Genomic DNA, 25,234 nt, shown 5'->3' with positions numbered 1-25,234 from the left:
CAAAGATTTTAAAATCTGGATACAAATACACTCAATTATTCAGAAGATTTTAAAGACTAATGCGCAAATGAAGCCGGAGGCTTTCTTGTTGGGACTAATGGACAAATAGTTGGAAGTTACACATGGTACACTTTTTTGTATATAATAACATAGCAAAACTGTTATATGCCCAAAAATGGAAAGCTACAATATTGCCTACAGTAGAGAAATGGCTGGAGAAAATGATGGACTATGCCGAGATGACTAAACTTATGTCTTTGATAAGGGAAAAGGCATTAGATAAATATATGGTAACCTGGAAGTCCCTTGCAGACTTTTTGCAAGAAACGAAAAGAAATGAATTAATGATTTGTGCTTTTGAAGATTGGGAGGTGGTGAAAAAATGTTCGGAGGAAAAGGAGAAGTATTTATTCATGGTAGTTTTGGAGCTAGCATATAATATGTAATATTTGTCTATCTGTTCACAGAGAAAATTGGTATATATTCCTATTCTTTTTTTATATATAACTATGTGCTTTTTTTCTTTTTATCAACTTGCCTTAAACTGTCAATAACATTCTTTTAAAAAGATTAATACGTTTCTCATATTTTTACATTACACTGGGCACAATATACATTCATAGCTTTTTGAGGTTTAACAAAGTTATTCCCTTTCAGTCCACCATGCATTAACCCACATCCTACAGCTTTTGCCATCAATGCACTACTGTCCTGCATTATTTTTATTCATGCCCCTTAAAATCCATACAGTGGGGTGTGTTATTGGAAGATTCTCCTTTGTATCTTCCTCTGTCTCCCCAGTCTTGCTATCTAGAAGCTCACTTTCAATTAAAGCAATTTTAAACCACACTGAGAGCCAGTGTGGTGTATTGATTAGAATGGCAGACCAGGATCTAGGAGACCCAGGTTCAAATTCTTGCTCTGCCACAGAAGGTTTCTGGGTGACCTTGGACCAGTCATACACACTCAGCCTAACCTACCTCGCAGAGCTGTGAAGATAAAATGAATGAGAAGAGAATCATGAAAGTCACTTTGGGTCCCTACTGGGGAGAAGGTGGAATATGTGAAGTAAATAAAAAAATCCCATGTGTCTAAATGATCTCAGGTGAAATCAATGGGGTTTTAAACTGCTAGGCCAGATTGTCCCCCTTATTGTGGAAAAAGTTCCATTAATTTCAATGAAATTGATTTCCCAAGTATGTATCATTAAGATGGCAGCCTATATCAAAAGGCATCAAGTGGCCACTGGGTTTAATCACAAAACACTTGAAGACATCTGGGGAAAAGAAAAATGCTCTCAGGGTTGGAATGATTTCACTGGGACATAAAACATCTCCTTCATGACAGCATGCAAGAAGCATTCATATGCTAAAATCCACATTCAGAAATGCCCAGGAGATAATGTTCAACCCGATTTATGGCAAACTCTTACAATAGCCTGATAGCCTGGGACAATGGGATGTTTTTTTAAAAAAAGCAAAGCTTACAAAGTATTCCCAGTTGCTAGGGTGGAAAGTCAGGTTATAAAACCTCATGAAGAACTAGTTCAAAAGCATAGCTTTAGTCATGATGCCGAATAGGGACAAGAAGAAGAAAAGACTGCTGGCATATAAAAACAATTCTATATTTCCATCAATTCCTTCCTTCCCTTTATGCTCTATTTTTCTCTTATTTTTGTTCACAAAATGTCTACCTAAGACAGCTCTGTTACCAATGGGGCAGAGTAAGCTATGCCAGCCTTCATCACATGGAAGCCTCTGCATATGCACACGCACGCACACGCATGTACATGCACACACACAGCTCCTCCTCAACTGTAAAATTGTGTCTCAGCCACTAGGACAAAATATACACATTAAAGAAATGTATATATATCTGCTTATAGTTTCTAATATCATTTATTCTGTATTCAAGTGCTAGCTTTTCTAGACATGGGGATGGCGTGGCAAGGACTAAAAAGAAGGAAAAAATGAAGGTTACAGGCAGGTGGCCTGGTTATAGTGACAATTATGGGGGAAAGTAAAGAAAGGGTTCAGTTAAAACTGCTTGGGCTTCCTGCATTGTCTGATATTACAGCTCACATTTTAACAAGCTATTCTAGTTTCAGGGACTAGAAAGCCACTTTTGCCAGAGATAAAAGCTGCTGAATTCTTCTGTAGTAACATGACAGACACTAAAGGGTGGTGTTAGACTGGCCACACAGTCAGATGATGTCATGGTTAATCGTCTTGATCTATTTGCTGCCCACAATTCTTTCAGAGTCTGACTCACCCCTTAAAGAATGCCACAATCCAAAGTTCAGAAAAAGGAGAGGGGATGTCCTCCCCCACCCCATGAGAGTCCTCCAGACAACTCCAGTCAGGGACATCTTTTTGTAGCCCATTCTACAAGCTGTTCTCCTTTCCACATTGGGGAGGGGGGGGCTCTTTCTTCACTGTACCATGCTGTCCTTTTAAAGTACTGAGCATTTTCAAAGGCTAGCTTTTCAGATACTGTTTGCATGAAATGACCTGCCAGGAAAACTGAATGGCCAAGATTTTCACAAAGAGAAGTAAAAATTACGTGTCCAGGAACCCAAATTAACGGAGTCTGGCATTCTGTGAAAGCATTGAAGCCACAATCCATAAAAGGTATGTTTGAGAGACCTCTCTCCCTAAAGCCTGAGTTAATAAAGAACGAGCTCCTGTATCACATTTCCAATCCTTCCTTAGTAAGGCATCAATGGGGACAAATATTACTGGTATAAATAGGTTGACTGAGTAAATACAGATTAACAAGTCAGATAAACCCAAGTGAATGCTTCTTAAACACAGCTTTGCAACACAATCCTTACACACTTCTAAACCAATTGAAGTCAATAGGCTTAGAAGAGTGTAACAGTTTTAAAAGTGAATTCACAGAATCTTCTTCAGGATCTGTCTCTTGGGCATGGTATACCATCTATCACTCTCTGCAAAATAAATGTAAGCACTTCCAAACAAACTCTAGCATTTCCACATGTAAGGAAGATAAGAACTACTCTGGACTAATATTAATGTATTGTCTTCCACTTTAGTAATCAATTTTTTGTATTGTTTATGGTATGTCATATCTGATTATCTTAGACTGATTTTTGCCAGCATTGTCTTCCAATTTTGTATTCTAGTCCTGTTGTAGTGTGTATTGGATGTTTTATGCTGTCTTACTGAACTGTTTTTATATTTTGTAATATGCCTAGAGTATCAGTGAGAAAGATCGGCTAAAACTAAAACAAAGTAACTAATCAATCTGCAATCTAGTTTTAACACTGTTAGGATGATCTGTCACTGATTACTCTTCTGGTAGTACTATGCATTATTCTTTAGCGCATGTATTGTTCTCCCCTCCTCCAATTTATCCTAACAACAACCCTGTGAGATAGGTTAGGCTGTGAGAACATAACTGACCTATGGCCACCCAGTACATATGACACAGAGGGACCAGTCCAACACTTTAACCACTTTAACCTCTCACTTGCCATTGAACTTTATGGTACAAGATTAGGGAGGTAAAATAAATGTTTAGAGGATATGTGTTGTTGATGGTGTTTCATCTGTTTGTGAGTTGTTCTTTATAATGATTTCTTGCTAGTTTTCTCACATTATTTGATTGTCTATGATGCTTTAAATTATGTTATAATTTGCCTTGTGTACCGATTTTTGGAGAATGCAATAGATCTTTTTCTTCTGTGTTCAAGCAGACACCTGCTAATTTGATTGAAATGAGAAAATATGAGCTTTTCACTTGAGAGTATCATCACAGGAGCTGCTATAGCTTTTCCTCTCCAGAGAGAGCCAAACTGTCAAATCCAGTATGATAACAATTATAAATTATAGTTTTGTTAACTAGAAAGAATCCCATTCCACATCTCCACATCTCCATGAATGCTCAAATGTATGCATGGCACATGGAGGGTAGTGGAGTTCTCCATTCATCTCAACAGGCAAGTCAGCTCCAAGTCCCTCCAATTGTATATACAAATCTGCTCCCCAAGCCAGTTAAAGGGAATGGGGAATGTCCTTATGAGAAAGTGCTTTAAAATCATTAGAATGGGACCAAAGGGTTTTTTAAATTGCTTTGTGATGTAAGTGTAAATTGTATTGTCTCTCAGAAATTGCTGCTATTTTTCTAAACATCCTCCTACAAAGGTTAGCTTGTTGGTCCTTTAAGTGCTTCAGACCACCACATACTGGGCCACTGAGGTTCCCTTAAAAAGTCATATGCTTCAAAAGCATCTACCAGGACTAAAATTATATATCTCTGAACTACCATTTGGTCCAGTTGTGAATACTCATATAAGCAGGACTTAGATGCAGAGATGAAATCCAGTTCAACTTCTGATCTTCCTCAAATATGAATTATTCCCTCAGATCTCCAGATACTGCCTCATAGGCATCTGCTCACACAACCTTTGTCTTCTTTTCTTCTAAGCTGTAACTGAGGACCTAACTTCATGTTGCAAAGTCCTTGTATCTGCCACCATGACTTTCAATCAGATGAGCATTGTGAGTTCCCTCCTGGGAACTCAAATTCTCCATGTTCATGGATTAGGCCCATGGCATTCAGATTTTATGCGGATCTGAAATGGCCCTGGGGGCACTATTTGCCCTTTAGGGGATTCCATGAGAACTGATGGGGCCACAAAGGTTTCCCCAACATAGAAAATGGCACCATTGTGGGCTTTCAGGCCAGGAAAACTGTGGAGAGGAAGTTTTGAGCACCCTCTCACTCACCACAGTGGTGCCAATCCAAACTGGGAGCCCACGCCCCTGGAAATTGAGTCCCTAGTGGGAAACTCACACGTTATTGTGATTGAAAGTCACCATAGCAGACTCAGACTTGACACAAGGATCATAGAATACATATTTAGGTCCTGTCAGGAGTTCAGCCGAAATCTGACCAATTTGCAAGGCAAATTCCAGAGGGGTAGCCGTACAGTAAAAAAAAAAAAAGAGTCTTGTGGCATCTTAAAGAATATACTGTGGCAAAAGCCAAATTCATTAGATGCATGATGAAGTTGGCAGAGAGAATTTCCCGGATACGGTGGGTTACATTACGTTGCAAAGCTCAGGTGAAAACAAGATCCAGTCAAAAGATTGGGAATGGGCAACGCACAGCTGGTGGCAAAGCAGGAGGAATCTGCATAGTATACATAAACCTATAAGGAGGAATCATTATTTTTTGGAGTGAGATGACCACCCTAAGTTCTTGTTGAGTCTAAATGACAGTAGCAAATCTATGATTCTGATTCAGCAGCTTCTCACAGGAGTCTCTCTCTTTGAAACTTTTCTACTGACATATTGCAACCTTTGCCTGGCCTTGTGTGTCCAGGGAAGTTGAAATACTCCCCCACTGGTTTCTGAAAGTTTTGATTTTTAGTGACTGCTACATGTCCATTATTCTCAGCTGAATTCATGACACAACATCTCATGAATCTACACAAGGCCATCTTGGCTGCAAGGCTTAAATTTGCCTTCCATTAGTGAATTGTGACTTTGACTTACTTCCCACTCATTAATCCCCAAAGAGCAACACAACATCTCTTAACTGAGCTGCAGAATAAAAATGAGTCAGTAGGAAATTTGTAATGTTTTGTTTAGATTAGCTCCCTAGATTCCAGTTCTGCTCCTGGCTTCCAAGCTGGCCTTGCACCTTAGTTCATAGACTTCCTTATTCCCTTGCCTGCGTGGCCCTAAGATCCTCCACAAGTTGGGGCAGGCTGCACATCTAAGGGCGCAATCCTAAGCAGGTCTACTCAGAAGTTCCATTTAATGGGGCTTATCCCAAGAAAGATTACATCTTACCGTTTGCAATGCTACATCATATGAATTTATGAAGCTGCTTTATACTGAGTCAGGTCACTGGACTGCCACGGTCACAACTGTCTACTCTGGCCGGCAGCAGCTCTCCGGGGTCTCAGGCAGAGCTCTTTCAAATCACTTGTTACCTGAATATTTTAATGTGGACTGACAAGGATTGAAGCTGGGCGCTTCTGCATGCAAAGCAGATGCTCTGCCTGTAAATGGGCAAGGACAACCTCTAACTCTCACCAGGCAGTTAAGCATATTCAGAATTGCTACAAATAGGCTATGAAATGAACTTTTGTAGACAGCGGCCTTCTTCAGATTGATGACGTGGAAAGGGTCAAATTCCCTGTCAGCTTCATGCATCTAACCTGATAAAACAAGATCTGTTCTATGAAACCTTCAATGACTTTGTTTGTCTTTAAGATTTCACTAGGTTTTCAATTCAATCTACTGTTTTCATTTAGAAAAAGTCTCTCTCAGCCTAACCTACTTCACAGGGTTGTTGTGAGGATAATAGTATATCTGTACACTGTTGGGGAGAAAAAGAGAGGGAGAATAACATATCATCTTATATTTATGAGCTTTATACAAATACAGCAGGAGAAAAAAATGAGCTCCAGAAAACCAGTATTTAGGAAACAGGCCTCTCTAATTACAAAAAAAAGGAAAGGGAAACAATAATTTTGAATATCGGTGTGAATCTCAGCATCAGATCTATTTCCAGAAATGTTACAAGGAAACCCAGCTTGTGCCTCCTTTTCTTCTGAGAAATCTTTTGATATTAGACCTCCTCGCAATCAGAATGGCAGGTAGCCCGGGTTTCCTTTGCTGCCTTTTATGGATGCCAGCACCATTCCTCACTTTCTGCATGCCCGAGTCACATCAATGGAATTCTTCTACATTGCTGAGACTGAAGTTCTGGAGAAATGCATTCTACTGTTTTGGCTTGAGGCTGAATCTACTGAGGTGAAATAATGGTGCCCCTTCATTTGTATAATTTCCCTCTTATTCCTCTATTTAAAATATGTGCATTATACAGTCCACATGGTATCCATGTGTTTTGTACATATTTATTATATGTGCAGTTTGAGAACCGAGCATATTATCTTTGATATTCATTGGAGAGATAGCTTCTGTGCATTATATATACATTATTAGAATACAGAGATGCAGTACTGCAGTAAATCACCGTTTCTCATAAGGATTTACATCACATAGACGTTTCTGGGAACACAATCTTATGGTGAGATGTGTTCAGGGCGCCACATTCTCTCTCCTAGTGACAGTATTGATGTAAATCAATAATGTGTATGGAGTGGACAACAGGCTATATAGAGATAACAGATCAATGAGCAGGCAATCGATGATACCCACTTTTTAGCATGCCATTTGAAATCTGAGAGCTTTGATTGGGAGTTCTACAAAAGCCATTTCTTCCCATAAGCCAAATGATATTTTTTTAAAAATGAAAATGTAGAATGTTCCTTTGCCATATAGAAGAATTCAGTTGTTCTGCTCATCCATAGAAGTGTAATTTTATATCTGATGACCAATCTGGATTGCAGTTCTAAAACCAAAACATTATTCTGAGAACTAGAAAGTAAAATACTTTAATCGTCAGTGCACATACAAAAGACAATGATGCACAAGATGATGTTTTTAAGTGCTTCAGGTACAACATAATTTGTTCCCAACTAAATGTTAATGAAAGTTAGACCATTAGGAAGACCTCTCTAGAACTGTTTCCTTGTTTTTATGTGCAGGTCTGCTGTGCTTTAAAAACACACACAGAGCAAAAGTCAGCCCCCACCTCACCCCTTTTAATATGGTTGCATTTCACTGGAGCAATAGTTGTGTGTGTGTTTTTAAATGCCCCTGAAAGACACCAGAACAATACAGTGGACACGCATTGTTGCCTGTTCTTGTTTTTATTTCTTTTACCTTTTCTGGTGCTGGGAACTGCAGGTGGTTTACTTCCAAGGGTGTTATCAATGGAACTGTCTGAAAACCATCCTCACTGGACGGTTGCTGCTTGTTCTTGTCATTCAAATTGCTCCCCAGTTTCACCATCCTTAGATTTCGCTTCCCAGACCTAAAACATATTGAAAGGACCAGGGGTGAGATGGGAAAAGACTGGCAATTAAGAAGTAGATACTCACTTGCAATGCTTTAATCTGCCTGGCATAACATGCCTACCAGCCTTCCCACTTGCAGCTCCCTGCCAGATTGCTAGAAATAAGGCATCTCTCATTTTGTAGCAACATAAAATACAGGCACAATTTAAAAAATAAATAAAACATCAAGCATGCTCCTTGTGTTATCTTCCAAAATTGTTCCAACCAAGCATCTTAAAAAAAAATTTAAGCTAAATCATCACAGAGAAATGACCCCCCCCCTCCACCCCTGCTGCTTTGTTGCAAATCCATGGAAACCAGTAGACTTGTACAAGGGGTGGTTTTGGCCCAGGGTCTGGATTTTTGTTTAATGTAATTATACTATTAACCCTTTAGAGTCAGAATCATTATTTAGCTACCCCTTATTCTTAGGCATCTGCTAAGGTTTGCAATTGAATAATGGATATTGTTGTACTCTAAGACTCTTTGTTTTTAAGAATCAGAATCACAACAAAATCACAAAAATGTTGGCATTAAAGAGGCATTAATTATCCTTACCCATTCCTTCTTACACATTACAAATTTGTATCAGGGGAGGGGGGGTGCAGAACAATCGGCATGCTTTATAATCAGACCCATAAAACGCCCTCTCAAGCCCCCACCCATCAGTCTCCCATTATGGACTTACTGCGGGGCACCACGCACTAAAGAGACTCCAGACGGATTGCGCGAAAGGGTTTGGGTTTTTTTCCCCCCGGGTGGTGCTGAATGGACAGCGCTCCTCTCCTCAGCCGGCTGATTCCAAAAGCTACTGAAAGCAAATCAGGAACCGAGCGCAGAGAGCAGCTCGAGTCTGCGGCACTCACACACTCCCAAGCTGGGGCGGCGGCTTCTGCGCGGGATCTGGCACCACCTGCTGTTGCAAGAGAGGAGAAGGACGAAGAGTAAGGCACTGAAACTCGCAACGCCACCTGCAGGCTGCTCCGAGAACGGCAGACAAGACTGCCCTTTAAGCTTGGCGGCGTATTTCCAGCAAAGTAACAGCGCTTCTACCCTCCTTGTGCTGTTCTGTTGTCTATTATGTCATTTACAAATGGTACGTCTTGAGACAGGACAACATACAACAATGCCATCTGTAGCAAGGCAGACTTTATCACGCACACAAAAAATCCTGGGCAAGAATTTCCATCAGGGCTCAGAGATTGCAGGTAGCAGCACTGATTTAAGGAAGCAAGTAGAAATTCTTCTAATTTTGGACCAACCTAAATGACACAAAACAGTATGCAGGCTTTCCAGTTCTCCAGAGCTCTTCATTAGGCTGGATGTTAAAGCAGGTGGGGGGGGGGGAGATACAATTCATGTCCTGTGATAAGTCCTTTTGTTTATGTCCTGTGTGAACTGTCTTTGGCAGAGTTGAAATTTTGCTGGGCAGAGCTGGAATCAAGTTGCACTTTTAGTCTTCTAGGAAGGAAAAATGGCAGCTTCAAGTTGGGCAGGATGAATTGCTGTAGTGATGAAGAGTGATTTTTATATAGTAATAATAATAACATTCAATTTATATACCACCCTTCAGGATGACTTAACATCCACTTAGAGCGGTCTACAAAGTATGCCATTATTATCCCCACAACAAAACACCCTGTGAGGTGGGTGGGGCTGAGAGAGCTAGAAGCTGTGACTGACCCAGGGTCACCCAACTGGCTTCAAGTGGAGGAGTGGGGAATCAAACCCGGTTCTCCAGATTAGAGTCCCGCACTTTTAACCACTACACAAAACTGCCTCTCTCTATATATAGATATATTTCTCTAGTCCGCTCTGGATCAAGAAAGTCAGACCTGAATTTTAAGAAGTCAAAAGAAGATAATATCCAATGAAAACCATGAAGTACATTTTAAGAAAGAAATATAGCATCTGTCTCTTAAAGAATGTGCCTGCTTGCACATACAAGACAAATACTGATATAATCCTTGGCACACTACTACCAAGTAAGTCCCACTGAATTCTGTAGGACTTACTTTCTAGAAAACTTACTCAGGGTCAGAGAGGAAGATTACTCACAGAAGGCTGGTTTGTCTGTGAAATAAGATAAAAGCCTCCTTCCTGACTCCCAGCAGAAAAGTCAATAACATCCAATGCCACAGACATAAAGATGTCAAGCACTAAATTTACACTGCCTTGATCACTCTTCCTAGCTATTTGTCTATTTTGCTTCATTGCATGTCAATTTCATTCCCAAAGTGAGGTTCAAGTCACCAAATTGCTACTAGCCTTTAACTACTAATCTGGATTTTGGTGTTGATTCACTGACCCATTTCCTTGATTGGGGGATAATCGACAAGGGAGACGGTCTACTTTCCTGCTTCTGGATGGGAACTGATGTTCTTTCTTCCCAGTATCATCACAGAGTTCCTTAATAGTGACAGACTGGTTGAGGCTGTTTTCACAATGACACCGACACATGTTTCCATTGTGCTGCATATCCCATGTGTGACTGTTAAAGTATGACCTAAAATTGAAGGAAAACTGAATGTACATTTTGCCAATGTGTGTTTCATATCCACATGACACAGCTTTGCGGGAAAGCCAATTTAAGCTGTATGTGTGAAAATATCTTACATTTGCTTTCCTTCTCTTAGGTCCTTTTCACACATTACACTTTCTTTAAAGAATGTAAACTGTGGCAGACAAGTATTTGACTACACATGCATCATGAAGAGAACTGGGACTGTCCGTGGCTCCCTGTTGAATATATACGTGGTAGCAAACCTGGCTTGGTTGCTATGTGAAATGCCCCTCTGACAGACATTCTCAAAGCACGCAACTGGAAAAGGCTTAGCTGAGAAAACTCGGCCATGTAGAGAAGTTTTTTTAATAATCGAAGCTTCAGTTCTAACCAAGCATATGATACCTCTGTATTGGAAGAGAAGAGTGTGCTGGTCTGGCATAACTGAGAAACGGATGACCATAGGCTGAGGTGAACTGGGTTATATTGAGGGATGTTATCTTTGGATGGAAGGGGAAAGGAGCACCATATGGGCCTCATACCCTAGAATCAACACCCAGAAATACCTGACAAGCAGTTGCAATTACTTCGTGCTAATGTGTTGAGAACCTCCATGTAGAACATCCCTGAGTCTTTTGGTCATTATTGGGATCACAAACACTGGAATTTTCAGCAGCAGATACTTGTACCATGTGAGATCTTTGGAGGGGCTCCAATTGTAGGACTATTGGCATGAAGCAGAGTCAAGGCTGGACTGAGGATCAGATGTCCAAGGCCTTAGTAAATGAGTTGCAGGCAAAAATGGGATTGAAAATCAAGCTGAGCACTGAAGTGTAAATAGGCAGTCCAAACAGAAGAGGCCTTTAACTATGTAGAAAGGTGGGGTATAAATGCTTAAATAAATAAGAAGCATAACCCAGGGCAGGCAGAGTCAAGCTGCAGGAAGCTGGGCTGGGCAGCCCAAAGCACCATGTTTTGTCTGAGGGTCACTGTAAACATTACTTCTTTTATGAGTTCACCATGGAGCCAATCTGTGCTCTGCACAGTAGTCACATAGCAGTTCTGGGGAATGGCTTCTATTTAAAAAAGGAGAGCCCAAATGTGCTCAGAAAGCTGCCACCAAGGGTGGAAGAGCTCCTGCCTTTCTCTCAAGCTTTTTTCCCCATGCAAAAACACTGGGAGGGGGGAGATTTCCTGTTTCTGTTGCCACTCATGCACACAATACCTCCACATGGAGCAGCAGAAATGGGAAAACTCCCCACCACCACACTGTTTATGCATGGCGGGGGTGGGGGGGACTTGAGAGAAAGGCAGAAGCTCTCCCTCCACCAGTAGCAGCTTTCCAAGCCTGTTTGAGCTCTTCTTTTTGTATAGAAGCCATTCCCCAGAGCTGCTATGTGGCTGCACAGAGCATGAGTTGGCTCTGTGGTAAACTTGCAAAAGAAGTAACATTTAGAGTGACCCTGAGAGAGGTCCTCACAGGCTGATAAGACTGAGAAATCAGCTTGAAAGCCTAAGCTTGGATCTTGTGCCTGAGGCCTGGTCAACTGATCCCGAGTCAGCAGAAAAACTGCAGCCTGAAGGCAGTGTTATTGCACAAGCTGCAGTAGTTGGCTCTGTAATGAGGTTGTAAGATGCCAGACCTAGGATGGGAAGGAGTCATGGTCCAAGTCCTACTGTGGTACCATACAAGTCTGAATGCTTCAGGCCTTGAATCCATTTTCAAATAGCCACCTCTAGGACTGGGCTATAACGGTACAGTGAGTAAAGCAAGATGTAGCTGCAATGTCTTTCTTTCCACTATAATGTCTGCTTGCTTGAGAAAGGTAACAGTGGAAAAAGTAAGAGAGACATTACTTTAATCTTGGCTAAGGTATAGGAAACACTTTTGGCTTCAGGACAAAACAGCCATTCCAAAACAGTCATTATGTTGTCCTGAAGGACAGTATATAAATCAAATGTTGTTGTTGTTGTTGTTGTTGTTATCCAGCATAGTACCTAAGTACATATTGTGGGGCAAAACCAACAAGTTAACCAGCATTATTACTTCAGAAATCAGAGCCACATATATAGCAACACCCACATCAGCGTAATTTGGAAGGGGGGAAATGTGGTTGTAGCAGAAGAAAGAATGGATTAAAACAAATATATGTCCTTCAAATCCATTATTTGTCAGTTCTGAAATGTTGGGCCTTCCCATCAAGGCAGAGGGAACCCCCTATAGTTATTTTAAAAAAATGTAAACACTGTTTTTGGAATTGAAAACCCCTTGCCTTGAAACTCACCAAATCAATTATTTGCAAATGTATATGAAGTAGCAGTGATAAGCTAATAAAAGTGGGTGCTGCATGTTTCAGACTGTCAGCAATGCCCGGAGACTATGTGAGATCTCAGTAGAAACATCATTATGACAGCATAAAATAGTGCAAGTTGGAAACAATTGATAATTCAAAGAGAAACTTGGAGATTTTATTGCATAGCAGATATAATCTGACATATCTGCCCACACTGGGCCAAGGTATACAACAGAAGGCTCTGTGGGAACATCAAGCACTGCTCTCTGCCAACAAAAAACGGTTCTCTTGTTTTATTTTTTTAATAGGTCTCTCCCATTATGTAATTTCCTTTTGTATCTGCTTTCATCATTGCTTCTGATGTTCTTTAAGAGGCCATCCCATTCAGGAGCACATTCGCTTTTGCTCTTAAATGTCTTCAGCACATGATTAAATGGTCAAAGCAACCCACAAGCTCATTCTTACTTTAAAGACCAGCAGATGCACTGATCACACACCTGTTACAGGGAATACTACATTTTTTCTGCCCATTTTTTCTGTTTTCCTGTAAATGTATTTCAGAAATTAAATAGTTATGTTCCTTATTGTGCACATTAGTAAACATGGCATTATTTGAACGTGCACATAACAGCATGTAAGGATCTGCCAAGCAACAAAAGACTTCACTGCAGGCAGTAAAAGAACTGTACTGAAAAGCTGCTAGTAGCTTACTTCATCTTTGCCAGGAATAATGTTCACCTGCATCAAACATATATAGGCTTCCAAAGTGTGGGCAAATTCTAAAATCCCCCCCCCCCCGGTCTAATGGTCAGCTCAGCAGGAAAGCATCTAAGCGGGAAAACAGCAGAAATGATGTATGGGACTTTTCAAGGTCATGGTGTCTGTGCAGGTGTCTCTTCCCAGGCTAAGGAGGGCCCTGGTGCAGTTCAGAGGAGCATACAGATAACAGCAGGAGCAAACAGCTCCCTTGCATAGTTTCACATCACGGGTCCAAAAGACAAGGCAGTCCAGTCAAAGAATAGCCTCAGCATTTAACCATAACCATAACATAAAACATTAGACTACAATCATAACAGCAGGGTGTTTCTGAGTATGGCAGGCGATGCTAAGCACCTGACACAGCAGTACAAAGTAGCACCACAGGCAAGCTGCTACACAGGCAATATGCTTGTCCAAGCAAAATGTTATCAAACAACCCTGTTGCATCTTAACAGAATGAAGTTTTCTATTCCTTTAAAAATACCTCTGAATACATAGGCACACATTATGCAATTATATTTTTTTGGCACAATATTGTTCTAAGATCAGAGGAACAGTGGAACAGAGCTAAACTGAAAATATAGCTATGTATTCAGATGACAGATGCTGTTCATTACAGTGAGAGCAACAAATAAATTAGCTCATGTGCTACAATGGCAAGAGAAGGTACATCATACAGAGAGCATCCTCATGGTGATGCTAAATGGATGCATCTGTTCTGGTCGTCCTTCAAATGAAAGCATGTGGCAGCCTCGTTTCTCCACCCCTTTTTACTCTTATAATGATGACTGTGTTACTTCTATTAAGCAGTCTAAAACTATAGAAACATTTGGCGATACCACACAGTGAAGTCCATTGTCGGAGTACAGCAGCGTTCCAGCCTTAGGCACAGTTCTTAGGAACGAGTGCCACTTATCGCAGTGGGTGGCCTACAATTTATTTATTTATTTACTTTGTTTATAGTGTACCTTTGGTGTTGAGACTCAGAGTAGATCACACAATCAAAAGAATGCAATAAGGACAGTATAAAACATAAAAGCAACTGTGAATAAAAATGGATTTCACAATCAGAGAGCAATGCACTAAGAACAGTATAATGCATACAACAAACAGTGCAACAGAGCTGAATTACAAAAATAGAACAATGCATTTTAAAAGGCCTAGTTTAATATATAGAAGGAATAAAGCAATGAAAGCTGCCTTAAAAAATCAGAGTTTCTTATTACATCCTTATTCCCTTTAATACAAGTGCTCTCCTGCACTGCAATCCCTATGCAATCTCAGCCCACTGAAATAATTGACTTAAACTAGAGTAACTCTGCATAGGATTGCAGAGTAAGATCCCAAACTCTATTATCCAAGCAAGCTTACAATGACTGAAGGGAAACTTTTACAAAAGAATACCAAAATATGTAAATGCCTTTTTTTAAACGTAAAAGAGAGGAATGATAAAATGCTGGCTGAAGTATACACATTTCCCTGTGGACATTCGAATAGTGGCTCTGCATTTGTGCTCTCCCTCTGTTGTTTATCTGTTCAAGAATTCCAAACGTGTGCACAGAACAAAACTAATTCATCCCCATCATAATTCATCTCTACCATACAAATCAGGCATGTTCATCATCAAATGCACTAACATCCCTATTTCAGAAAAGCTTCTTTTTTCCAGGTTTGACTTAAACCATAGGTTGTAGTACACTGAATTTCATTTACATGACACATGTAATATATAAAGAGCAAAAAATCCCAATCCTGAGATGCAGAAATCAAGGAGAGACGATTTCGGTTTCGTTTTCTCAGCCATGCCGGACGCTCCTCTCGGCTGGTCCGGGAGGAAACGACCGGGCACCCTGACCGGGCGGCTGACCCGCAAGGATTAGCCCCCAGGACTCCCAGGGAGGGAGCCAGGGTCCGGGACGCGGCGGGAAGAACTCCCCGAAATCAATGCGGGGGGGGGAATTGCCCGTTTGTCCCTATGGAGGCCGGCAGATGTGCGCGGCGCCTCGAGTGCCGCCGGGCAACGAGAAACGGCAAGTAAAAGAAACAGGCGGAAGCCTGTAAACAAGCGAATCCCTTCTGTTCTACAAGCGTTTGTGAAGGAGAGGTTGATCTGAAGAAGACTCGCTCTTCCCCTTCGTTGAGTTCCAGAATTTTGTTGGCGCCCCCCCCCCCCAAATGGCAGCAAAGAAGCAAAGTCCCGCTCTCGGTAAGTCAATCTCGGCTACCTTGCAGAAGGGGGAGTCGCTCGAAGAGTTGGTACGCAGGGCGGTGGTGGAAGCTATAAAACCCTTTGTTGACAAGCTGAACGAAACTGATCAAAGGGTGGGCTTAATTGAAAGCGAGGTGAAAACCATTAAGGCAGCAGCGGGGGGGGGGCAGAAAAGTCTGCTCTGGAAAGTGCGTCACTTGTGAAGGCTACAAAAAAGAAGCTGAAGTTGGTGGAGAACCAGCTGATCGGGCTACAGGTGGAACGAACGCAGACAATTTTGCGTCTCCAAAACGTGAAAGAGGAGGAAAATGAGGATCTGTGGGATTTGGTCTCGGAACTACTGGCGACACCCGCGAGGACGACTAAAGAAGAGGTCAAAAGCGCCATTTTGGAGGTCCGTCGGGCTTCTTCAAAATATGCAACAAAGCGACAGTTGCCTCGTGAGATCATTATTGACTTTTCATCTAAAAAGATTCGGGACACCATCCTATATAACTCATACAATGCGGATTTGGACTTTATGGGTTTGAAAGTCAAGATTTTGAAGGACGTTCCATTTCTAGTCCGGAAACGGCATTTTAAATATAAAAAGTTTGCAGCACTTCTGAGGGACCATGGAATAAAGTACAAATGGTTATTCCCGGAAGGAATATGGTTCAGATATAAAGATCAGGCCTATAAGATATTATCAGAAGATCAACTAAAGGATTTTGAGAATAAAAACCCAGAACTCTGCTGCACCAAGAACGAAGAAAAGGAGGAGCCGGAGGGGGGGGGAGGAGGAGAGCATCGCAACAGCAGTTGCACAGAGAGAATTGCGTCCGGGACCTAGAAGGGGGAGGAAAGTTTAATCAGAATTTGAAATGTTTATTCTCTGTATGATTAACCACTCCATCATTATTTTATGGAGCTATTTTTGTATTATGACAGTATGAAGGGAAACATTGAAGTGTAGTGTTTAGTGTTTGTAGTTCATTCCCCCCCTTTTCTTTTTCCACCCCCCCTTTGTCCCTTCCCTCTCCCCTTTCCTTGTGATAGTTTTGTGTAGTGTTTTGTAGCTATGAAAAATAAAAAATTTATTAAAAAAAAAAAACAGAAATCAAGGAGAGACAAAAGCAATCAACATCTCTTACAAAGTGCATTTGGATTAATCTAATTTTATTTTTTTTCCTTGTCCTTTACTGCTCCTGACTGTTTTCACACGTCTCGGCATAGCGCTAAACTCACAGAATGAGGGTGTCTTCATGGCGCGATTTCTGAGGTCATCATGCCATGATTCTGTTTTTGTGGTGCAATGACATCAGAAATCGCGCCATGAAGTGGCCCTCGTTCCGTGAGCTTAGTGCTATGCCGAGATGTGTGAAATGACCAAAATCTGAATCTGCAAATTATTGATTACTGGAAGATACCATTGCCCCAGGCCAGAGACCCACCTGAGCTTTATGATGTATACACAGAGGTCTAGCTCCTCAATTTTTTAAAAGGGACTTTAAAAGGAAATTTCCTCAGATCTGCTCACCCCATTGCAAATGACATAGACACACTCAAGCAGCAGCAAGGGAAGGAGTCGATCAGGACCAGAGGGGAAAAACTGCTACTCTGCCCGGTTATATTTCTTTTTAAATCTCTTGATATGGACACTATTTTTAAAAAAATTCAGTTCTGGCTACTAGCCACTTATTGCACTGAACTCATAAGCATATAGCAGTTTGCAAATCATTTGAGAAAGATGCACAGCCCAGATGGAACTGGGTTTTATTTATTTAGAAAATGCCACCTCTTCAAAGACCTCTTCAAGGCAACTCACAACATAAAATAATATAAAATCATTAAAATATTTAAAAATTAAAATTAACAAAAAAACAATCAATAAAAACCCAGAGCATAAAAGCACATAAGAACCTCACTGGTAAATTTCACTGAATTCAGTTAGGTGTGAGTTACATTTGTAGAAGATTGTATCTCAATAGTCAAAGATATATCACATGTATTTTCCACATAAATCTTTTCTGCATGATTTAGACTCATCCCTGATAGGGTTACCAACCTCCAGGTGGGTCCTGGAAATGTCCCAGAATTAAAACTATCTCCAGACTTCAGAAATCAGTTCTGGAGAAAATAGTGGCTTTGGAGGGTTGACTCTATGGAATTATACCCCATTGAAGTCCCTCCCTTCCATAATTTCTGCCGTTCCCAGATTTCACCCTCAAATCTTCAGGTATTTCCCAACCAGGAGTTCGCAGCTCTACTGACGGAACTATTTTCACAGGGACTGCAGGTGGTATTGTGAAATCTCTTTCAGATACAAGTACAATGTCTCAAAGACCTTGGAGGAAGATGAACATTTTTCCTTTTAAATGGGTCTGATGGATGAAGATGTTTCCAAATTCAGGCTCCCTAAGATGATTGAGAATAAGTTTGGCAAGATGGCAAGCATACTTGTCCAGTGTGTGGACAATCAGCTGACTATGAACTAACTCCTACGCACGTCAAGAAGAATTGTTATGAGAAATCCTCAAGTGCGAAGTACAAATGTTTTCATATCGGTTTTTTACCTGTTCACAATTCTTTTTTGCAGCTGCTCACTAGAAGTGAAATGTTTCATCCTCATCTGGCATTAAACTCTCCCATTACAATGAGCAAAGTTCTTCTCATCATTATAATGGGCAGTGTGTGGAAGACATCTATATTACCCACCAGGAGAGACACCAAGCAGCATTACATTCACTACATATGGGCCTTATTAATGGAAGCTAGGCCAAAAAGCCTGTTCCTGTTTATATAGCCCCACCTTGAGTTCTGCTTCTTCGACACACATTAATGTGACCAAGTGTCAGAATGTCCATTCTGTTCAGACAGACAGGTCCATAATGGTATTGGGAGTCTGAAAATATATTTAGTAGGGGTAGGTGTGGATTAGGATATTATTATCCTGTTCTTGTTATGAAAACTTCTTCTGATATATTGTTCTGCCTGCATGGAATGCCTGTCTGAAAACATGCCCGGGGGTGGGGGGAGACATTCATATTGTTTAGCATAGTGGTTGAGTGGTGGGACTCTAATCTGGAGAACCAGGTTTGATTCCCCACTCCTCCACTTGAAGCCAGCTGGGTAGCCTTGGATCAGACACAGCTTCTTGGAGCTCTCTTGGCCCCACCCACTTCACATGATGATTGTTGTGGAGATAATAATAACATACTTTGTTAACCGCTCTGAGTGGGTGTTAAGTTGTCCTGAAGGGCAGTATATAAATCGAATGTTATTATTATTTATCCAAAAAACTTGAGCAGGACCAAACAGAAATTTAATCTTCACCATGCCTAACTACATTTCTGCATCCCCATCCCCTATTATTTTTGGTTCTTCTGTTTCTCATCCCTCTCCTACTATCAAAGTTGAAATTGTTTTATTTTGGTTTTGCTTATATTACTTTGCAAAACATCAAGAAGATTAATGGTGCTGTAGAATAAAATGATCATAAAAATATTGTGTTAGACTCAGATATTTTTCCATATTTATGCAATACAAGGCTAATGTTCTGTCTAAACAGACAATAAATAGTTTTATTTCTGGCATTAAACTAATCTACAAGTATAGAAATGTTTGTATACAAATGGATCATTGTTCTCAGGCTACAGATTTGAGAAAATTGCTTTTTAGATAGCCAGCCTGAGACATCTTATAACTTAGAAGCAAGCAAGGATCTTCAAAAAAAAACCTTCTGGAGAGCACTGATTTGAAAGAGAAAGGTGACTTCAAAAAGAAAGATGAAAGAGAAAGGTGACTTCAAAAATTTTGAAAAATAGATGGCGATACTGTAATAAAGATGTCAAAGTTGACCTCCATTTTGTATCTTTAAACTTGTTAAATTACTTAGCATTAACTGCAAAACAACATCAGGAACATGTATTAAATTTATGTATATCAGGAACATGTATTAAATTTATTAGTGGCTGCAAGGATAGTGTATACTAGAATTCAGAAAAAAAAGTAGACTTGTATAACTAGTCAAACTGACAGCAGTTCAGAGATTCGGAGAAACTGAATAAAAACTGGTTCCCTGTGCCATGGCATATGAAGAATTTAGTTGCTTATGTATGATAGTAGCAAGTATTTGAAATTGTGGAGGTATATTATAAGGGATTTTGTAATGTCATATGCAATTATTGTATTTTGATATTTTTTCTAATAAAGTTTCATGATATAAAATGAGAATTGAAATGTTCATTGGTACATTGTTGAAAAATAGTCAGAAAATGTAATAATTAACATGTGGTGGGGGGATTATGATGAGATCCCCATAACCGATGTGTAGTGACATGCACATCATAGCAGTATAGCAAACAATGCATGCAGTAACATAGATGCCTCTGTGTCCCTTGGCTCTGTTGAAATGTTGCTCCCAAGGTTCCTGATCATTTTTCTTACATGCTGCTTGTTGTATGTAACCTTGTAGCCTTTCTGCAGCTAAGTCACTGAAAAATCCTTCTAGCTGGAAAGAATTTCCACAGACTATTTTACTCCTTCCTCATCCTAAATGCCAAATCTTTATTGAGGCCCTTAGAATGACGACATTTCAGTTGAAATTGTGGGATTAGAAGCAAAAATGCATTTTAGTTCTTATTTACTAATGCATTTCTGAAAGTTAATTGCTGACATCAGGGCTTTTTTCTGGGAAAAGAGGTGGTGGAACTCAGTGGGTTGCCCTCAGAGAAAATGGTCACATGGCTGGTGGCCCCACCCCCTGATCTCCAGACAATCTCAACTCTCCTCTGTCTGGAGATCAGGGGGCGGGGCCACCAGCTATGTGACCATTTTCAAGAGGTTCCAGAACTCCGTTTCCCCGCGTTCCCCCTGAAAAAAAGCCCTGGCTGACATTAACAATTCTCCATTGTAAGAAAATGGCTAGTACACCAAAATTTCAAAACTTTTAAAATAAATACATTTATTCTAGCGATACTTTGTTTTAATGACATTTTTAATCAAAGCCCAGTTTTATGCTAATCAGATTATTTTGTTGTGTGAACTGTGTAGTATGTATATAATGAAGGTGGGAGGGGAAAAGATTTGCTCCATCACCACCCATTTTAACTAACCTTTTGTTTCTGTGAGGACCTGAAAATGAAATAGACCGTTGAAGATTATTTTTATAAAGATCCCCCTACTAATTACATATTTATATTTTTAAAAATATATTACTTACTATTATAAATAATAACTTACTATTTGAAAAGACAAACAAAACACTAATCCAGATTCTAGCCAGAAACTACAATAAGAAAAAGCACCCCCTGTGTTTATCTCTAAAGGAAAGATTAGCAATTGTTCTAAGGAGGAGATCATTGCCCCCAAATACTGTGAATGTGCAAATGATTAATTCTTTAATCCCATTTTACTTTAGAATATCCAGACAGAGATACAAATTCAATTTCTCCTGTTTACGTGAACATTCTCACAGACCCAAGATGATGATGATGATGATAACAACATTTAATTTATATACTGCCCTTCAGGACAACTTAATGCCCACTCAGTGCAGTTATTATCCCCACAATAAAACACCCTGTGAGGTGGGTGGGGCTGAGAGAGCTCCAGAGAGCTGTGACTAGCCCAAGGTCCCCCAGCTGGCTTCAAGTGGCGGAGTGGGGAATCAAACCCGGCTCTCCAGATCAGAGTCCTGTGCTCTTAACCACTATACCAAACTGGCTCTCATGAAAGAAGGTAATGACAAAAAGCAACAAAATGGAAGTTCAAGAGCCATGGCAATATCTTGCCACATATAATTCAAAATGCTTGGGTGTGATTGGATCCCCTGACAATTTGTCTGAATCCACCCTATCCAACCCTGAACATTCACACATGCTCTGAATCCACTAATGGAACAGTGCTATGGTTTGGAAGAGATCGTCTGTGTTTTTTGTGAATAAGGAGGCAGTACACAATGGGAGTCTTCTACAGAAGGAGTTATCTCATCAATGCAATATGGTTGAGGGGCTAGAAGAGTGCAGTGCCAGATTTTCTGCTCCCCTTCCTGTCTTCACAGGGCCTGCACTTTTAAGACCATTCCTTGAACTAGAAAGATATATGAGCCAGTGATTTAAACTTCATTGCAGCTGAAAAGAAGCCTATTTGGTTTTGCCTCTAAATGTACATCAGTGTGAATCAAGTAAGTACATTGCAGTGTTGTCACACATTGTGAAGAAATACCTTTTTGTGACTAAAATCAAAGAGTCCAGTAGCACCTTTAAGACTAACCAATTTTATTGTAGCATAAGCTTTCGAGAATCACAGTTCTCTTCGTCAGATGCATGGAGGGCAAAAAGAAACTGGTCAGATATAGAGGAGAGGGGAGGGCGGAGTAGATGCAAACAGCTCCTTCTAATATGGAGATCAGTTTGCTTCTGTTAGGGAAATCAGTTACCTCTGATAATGTTATTGTTTCAGGAATAGGCACTGTCACAGTAGGAGTCTCAGGATACATGGACTCTATCCTCAGGCCCTATGCCACCAGCACACCCAGCTATTTACGGGACACCACTGACTTCCTCAGAAAAATACAGTCCATTGACAACCTACCAGATGACACCATCCTAGCAACCATGCTATGTGGAGGCTTTATACACCAATATCCCACATGCAGATGGATTGCAAGCCATAAGGAATATTATCCCAGACAAAACCACAGCACACCTTGCCACTGAACTTTGTCACTTCGTACTCACTCACAATTACTTCAAATTTGGTGACAGCTTATATCTACAGGTTAATGGCACAGCCATGGGCACACGCATGGCACCACAATATGCTAACATATTCATGGCGGACTTGGAGCAACGCTTCCTCAGCTCCCATCCACTGGAACCACTACTATACTTAAGATTCTTGGATGACATCTTCATCATTTGGACCCATGGGAAGGAAGCCCTTGAGAGATTTCATCAGGACTTCAACAAATTTCACCCTACTATCAACCTGAGCCTGGACCACTCTACACAACACGTACACTTCCTGGACACCACTGTACAACTACATAATGGACGGATAAATACCACCTTATACCGGAAACCCACAGACTGATACTCATATCTACAAGCCTCCAGCTACCACCCTAAACATACCACTCGGTCAATTGTCTACAGCCAAGCCTTACATTACAACCGTATCTGCTACAATGCTCTTGATTGGGACTCCCACTTAAGAGATTTACAACAAGCATTTTTGGGGCTACAGTACCCACCAAATGAAGTGAGGAAACAAATCAACAGGGCCAGACTAGTACCCAGAAACAGCCTGCTCCAGGACAAACTTAAAGGAACTAACAACAGAACACCACTGGTTGTCACCTATAGTTCCCAGCTCAAACCCATCCAACGTATCATCAGTGAGCTACAACCCATCCTGGAAAATGATACCTCTCTCTCAGAAGCCCTGGGTGGAAGACCTCTCCTTGCCTACAGACAGCCCCCCAACCTTAAACAACTTCTCATTTACGATCATGAATCGGCTAGCAGAGTCACCAGCACAGGTACCAGGCCCTGCAACAGATCCAGATGCCAGCTCTGCCCTTATATCTACCCAGGGAATACAATTACAGGACCCAATGGCATCAACTACACTGTCTCTGGCTCTTACAGCTGCTCATCCTCCAATGTGATATATGCCCTCATGTGCCAACAATATCCATCTGCTCTGTACATTGGACAAACCAGCCAACCTCTATGCAAAAGAATAAATGGACACAAATCTGACATTAGAAAAGGCAACATCCAGAAACCAGTGGGAGAACACTTCAGTCTACCAGGACATTCCATCGAAGACTTAAAGGTCGCTGTAGTTCAACAGAAACCTTTCAAAAACAAAATCCAACGGGAAGCTGCTGAATTGGAATTCATATGTAAATTTGACTCTGTCAAGCTGGGACTGAATAGGGACTATGAATGGTTATCTCATTATCAGAGGTAACTGATTTCCTCAACAGAAGCAAACTGATCTCCATATCAGAAGGAGCTGTTTGCATCTACTCCGCCCTCCCCTCTCCTCCTCTATATCTGACCAGGTTTTTTTTGCCCTCCATGCATCTGACAAAGAGAACTGTGATTCTCGAAAGCTTATGCTACAATAAAATTGGTTAGTCTTAAAGGTGCTACTGGACTCTTTTTGATTTTGCTACTACAGACTAACACGGCTAACTCCTCTGGATCTATGACTTTTTGTGACTAGATCCAAAGGAGTTAGCCGTGTTAGTTTTCTGTAGTTGCTGCCAGTCAGAGTAGACCAGTGGTCTACAGCCAGACCCACTGAGCTGCAAGCACATGACATCAGAGTCACATGACAAGAAGATGGAATATCGTTACAGAAGAAGATTGGGCAGAGTTACCTCACTGTTGTAAAAGTCAAGAACGTAGGCAGCAGACCAAAAGAGCTTGGGATAGAAAATCTGAGCATTAGGAAATATATGGTAATGAGGAACAAGCCAGTGGCAGAGTCTGGAAGAATCCACTCACCTTTGCTATCCTGCCTTGGCGATCCTCTCAGTATGTGTGCCAAGAGAAGCAGGAGCTGTACTCACCTGCTGCAACTCACCTGAGGTTAAAGAGCAGTGGTGTACATAGTAGTAAGCTAGACAGACCAATGGTTTGCCTCAGTATAAAGCAGCTTTGCATGTTTAGTTCAGTACTTTGCTGATGTGAGTTGAACAGTTAACTATTTTAAACATGAAGATTACTCTACCACACATCTGTTTGCTATAAAAGTATTTACTTCTGAGAGCAGCTTGGCCTAGTTGAACTATAAACAGTTATATGCAGTTTTTCCTTGTTGCAAAGTATAAATTTAAATCTATCCCCTGTGCCATGCTCACTACTGTGTTGTCATAACCCAGGGCTGAAGTTGGAAATCTCATAACTAAGCCACTTCTCTTCAATGTTTAAATAGATTAAAGATGCAAGTATGCATTCATCTAAAGAGATAAATATGAAAAAATCTTGCCATTTGTTTCAGTTTTTTGTACACTACTTATTTAAAACTCATATTATTAAGATGATCAATTTTAAAAACCAGATTTTGCAAGTCAGCTGTGCTTGATGATGTCCACCATGTATTTTTCAAAATATATGCAAAGATTATTATTCAGCATTTTAATGCAATAGGAATGAAAATCAGTTAAGTTACGCAAACGCTTTAGGCTTGAGCATTTACTTTTATAGATCCATATTTTATTCTGAAAAGCAGATTAGAACAATAAATGTGCAATCAACATTAAAATGTTTCCATTGTTCTATGTTCATATCTCATTGTATTCCTTTGCAAACACCATAGTAGTCCGGCTGAATAGTCACAAGTGCAGTGCTGATTTATTTAACAGTCTTTCAGCAAAATACCTACAATTTTAATCAAACATACTTTACAATTAAGTTGTTATACTACACAGACAAATAAGAAACATATTCCATATAACCCATGCACAGCTCAACATCAAGAATCATTTTCCTTTTGTACAGTTAACAGCTTATTGGATAGACATTTGAACA

General features: G+C 40.5%; 1 protein-coding gene across 2 annotated transcripts in view; it reads right to left on the bottom strand.

Annotated features, from left to right (window-relative positions):
• Positions 1 to 7,895, bottom strand: part of NSG2 (neuronal vesicle trafficking associated 2) — a 68,661-nt gene extending 60,766 nt beyond the window's left edge. For both annotated transcript variants that reach the window (XM_054978392.1, XM_054978393.1), the window contains exon 1: positions 7,767 to 7,895. In XM_054978392.1, the coding sequence (XP_054834367.1) occupies positions 7,767 to 7,895 (129 nt within the window). The remainder of the gene's footprint in view (positions 1 to 7,766) is intronic.
• Between the last annotated feature and the right edge of the window lie 17,339 nt (positions 7,896 to 25,234).

The sequence above is a fragment of the Eublepharis macularius genome, chromosome 4 (genome assembly GCF_028583425.1).
Source record: "Eublepharis macularius isolate TG4126 chromosome 4, MPM_Emac_v1.0, whole genome shotgun sequence".
Taxonomy (NCBI): Eukaryota; Metazoa; Chordata; class Lepidosauria; order Squamata; family Eublepharidae; genus Eublepharis; species Eublepharis macularius.
This window is presented reverse-complemented; position numbering and strand designations above follow the sequence as displayed.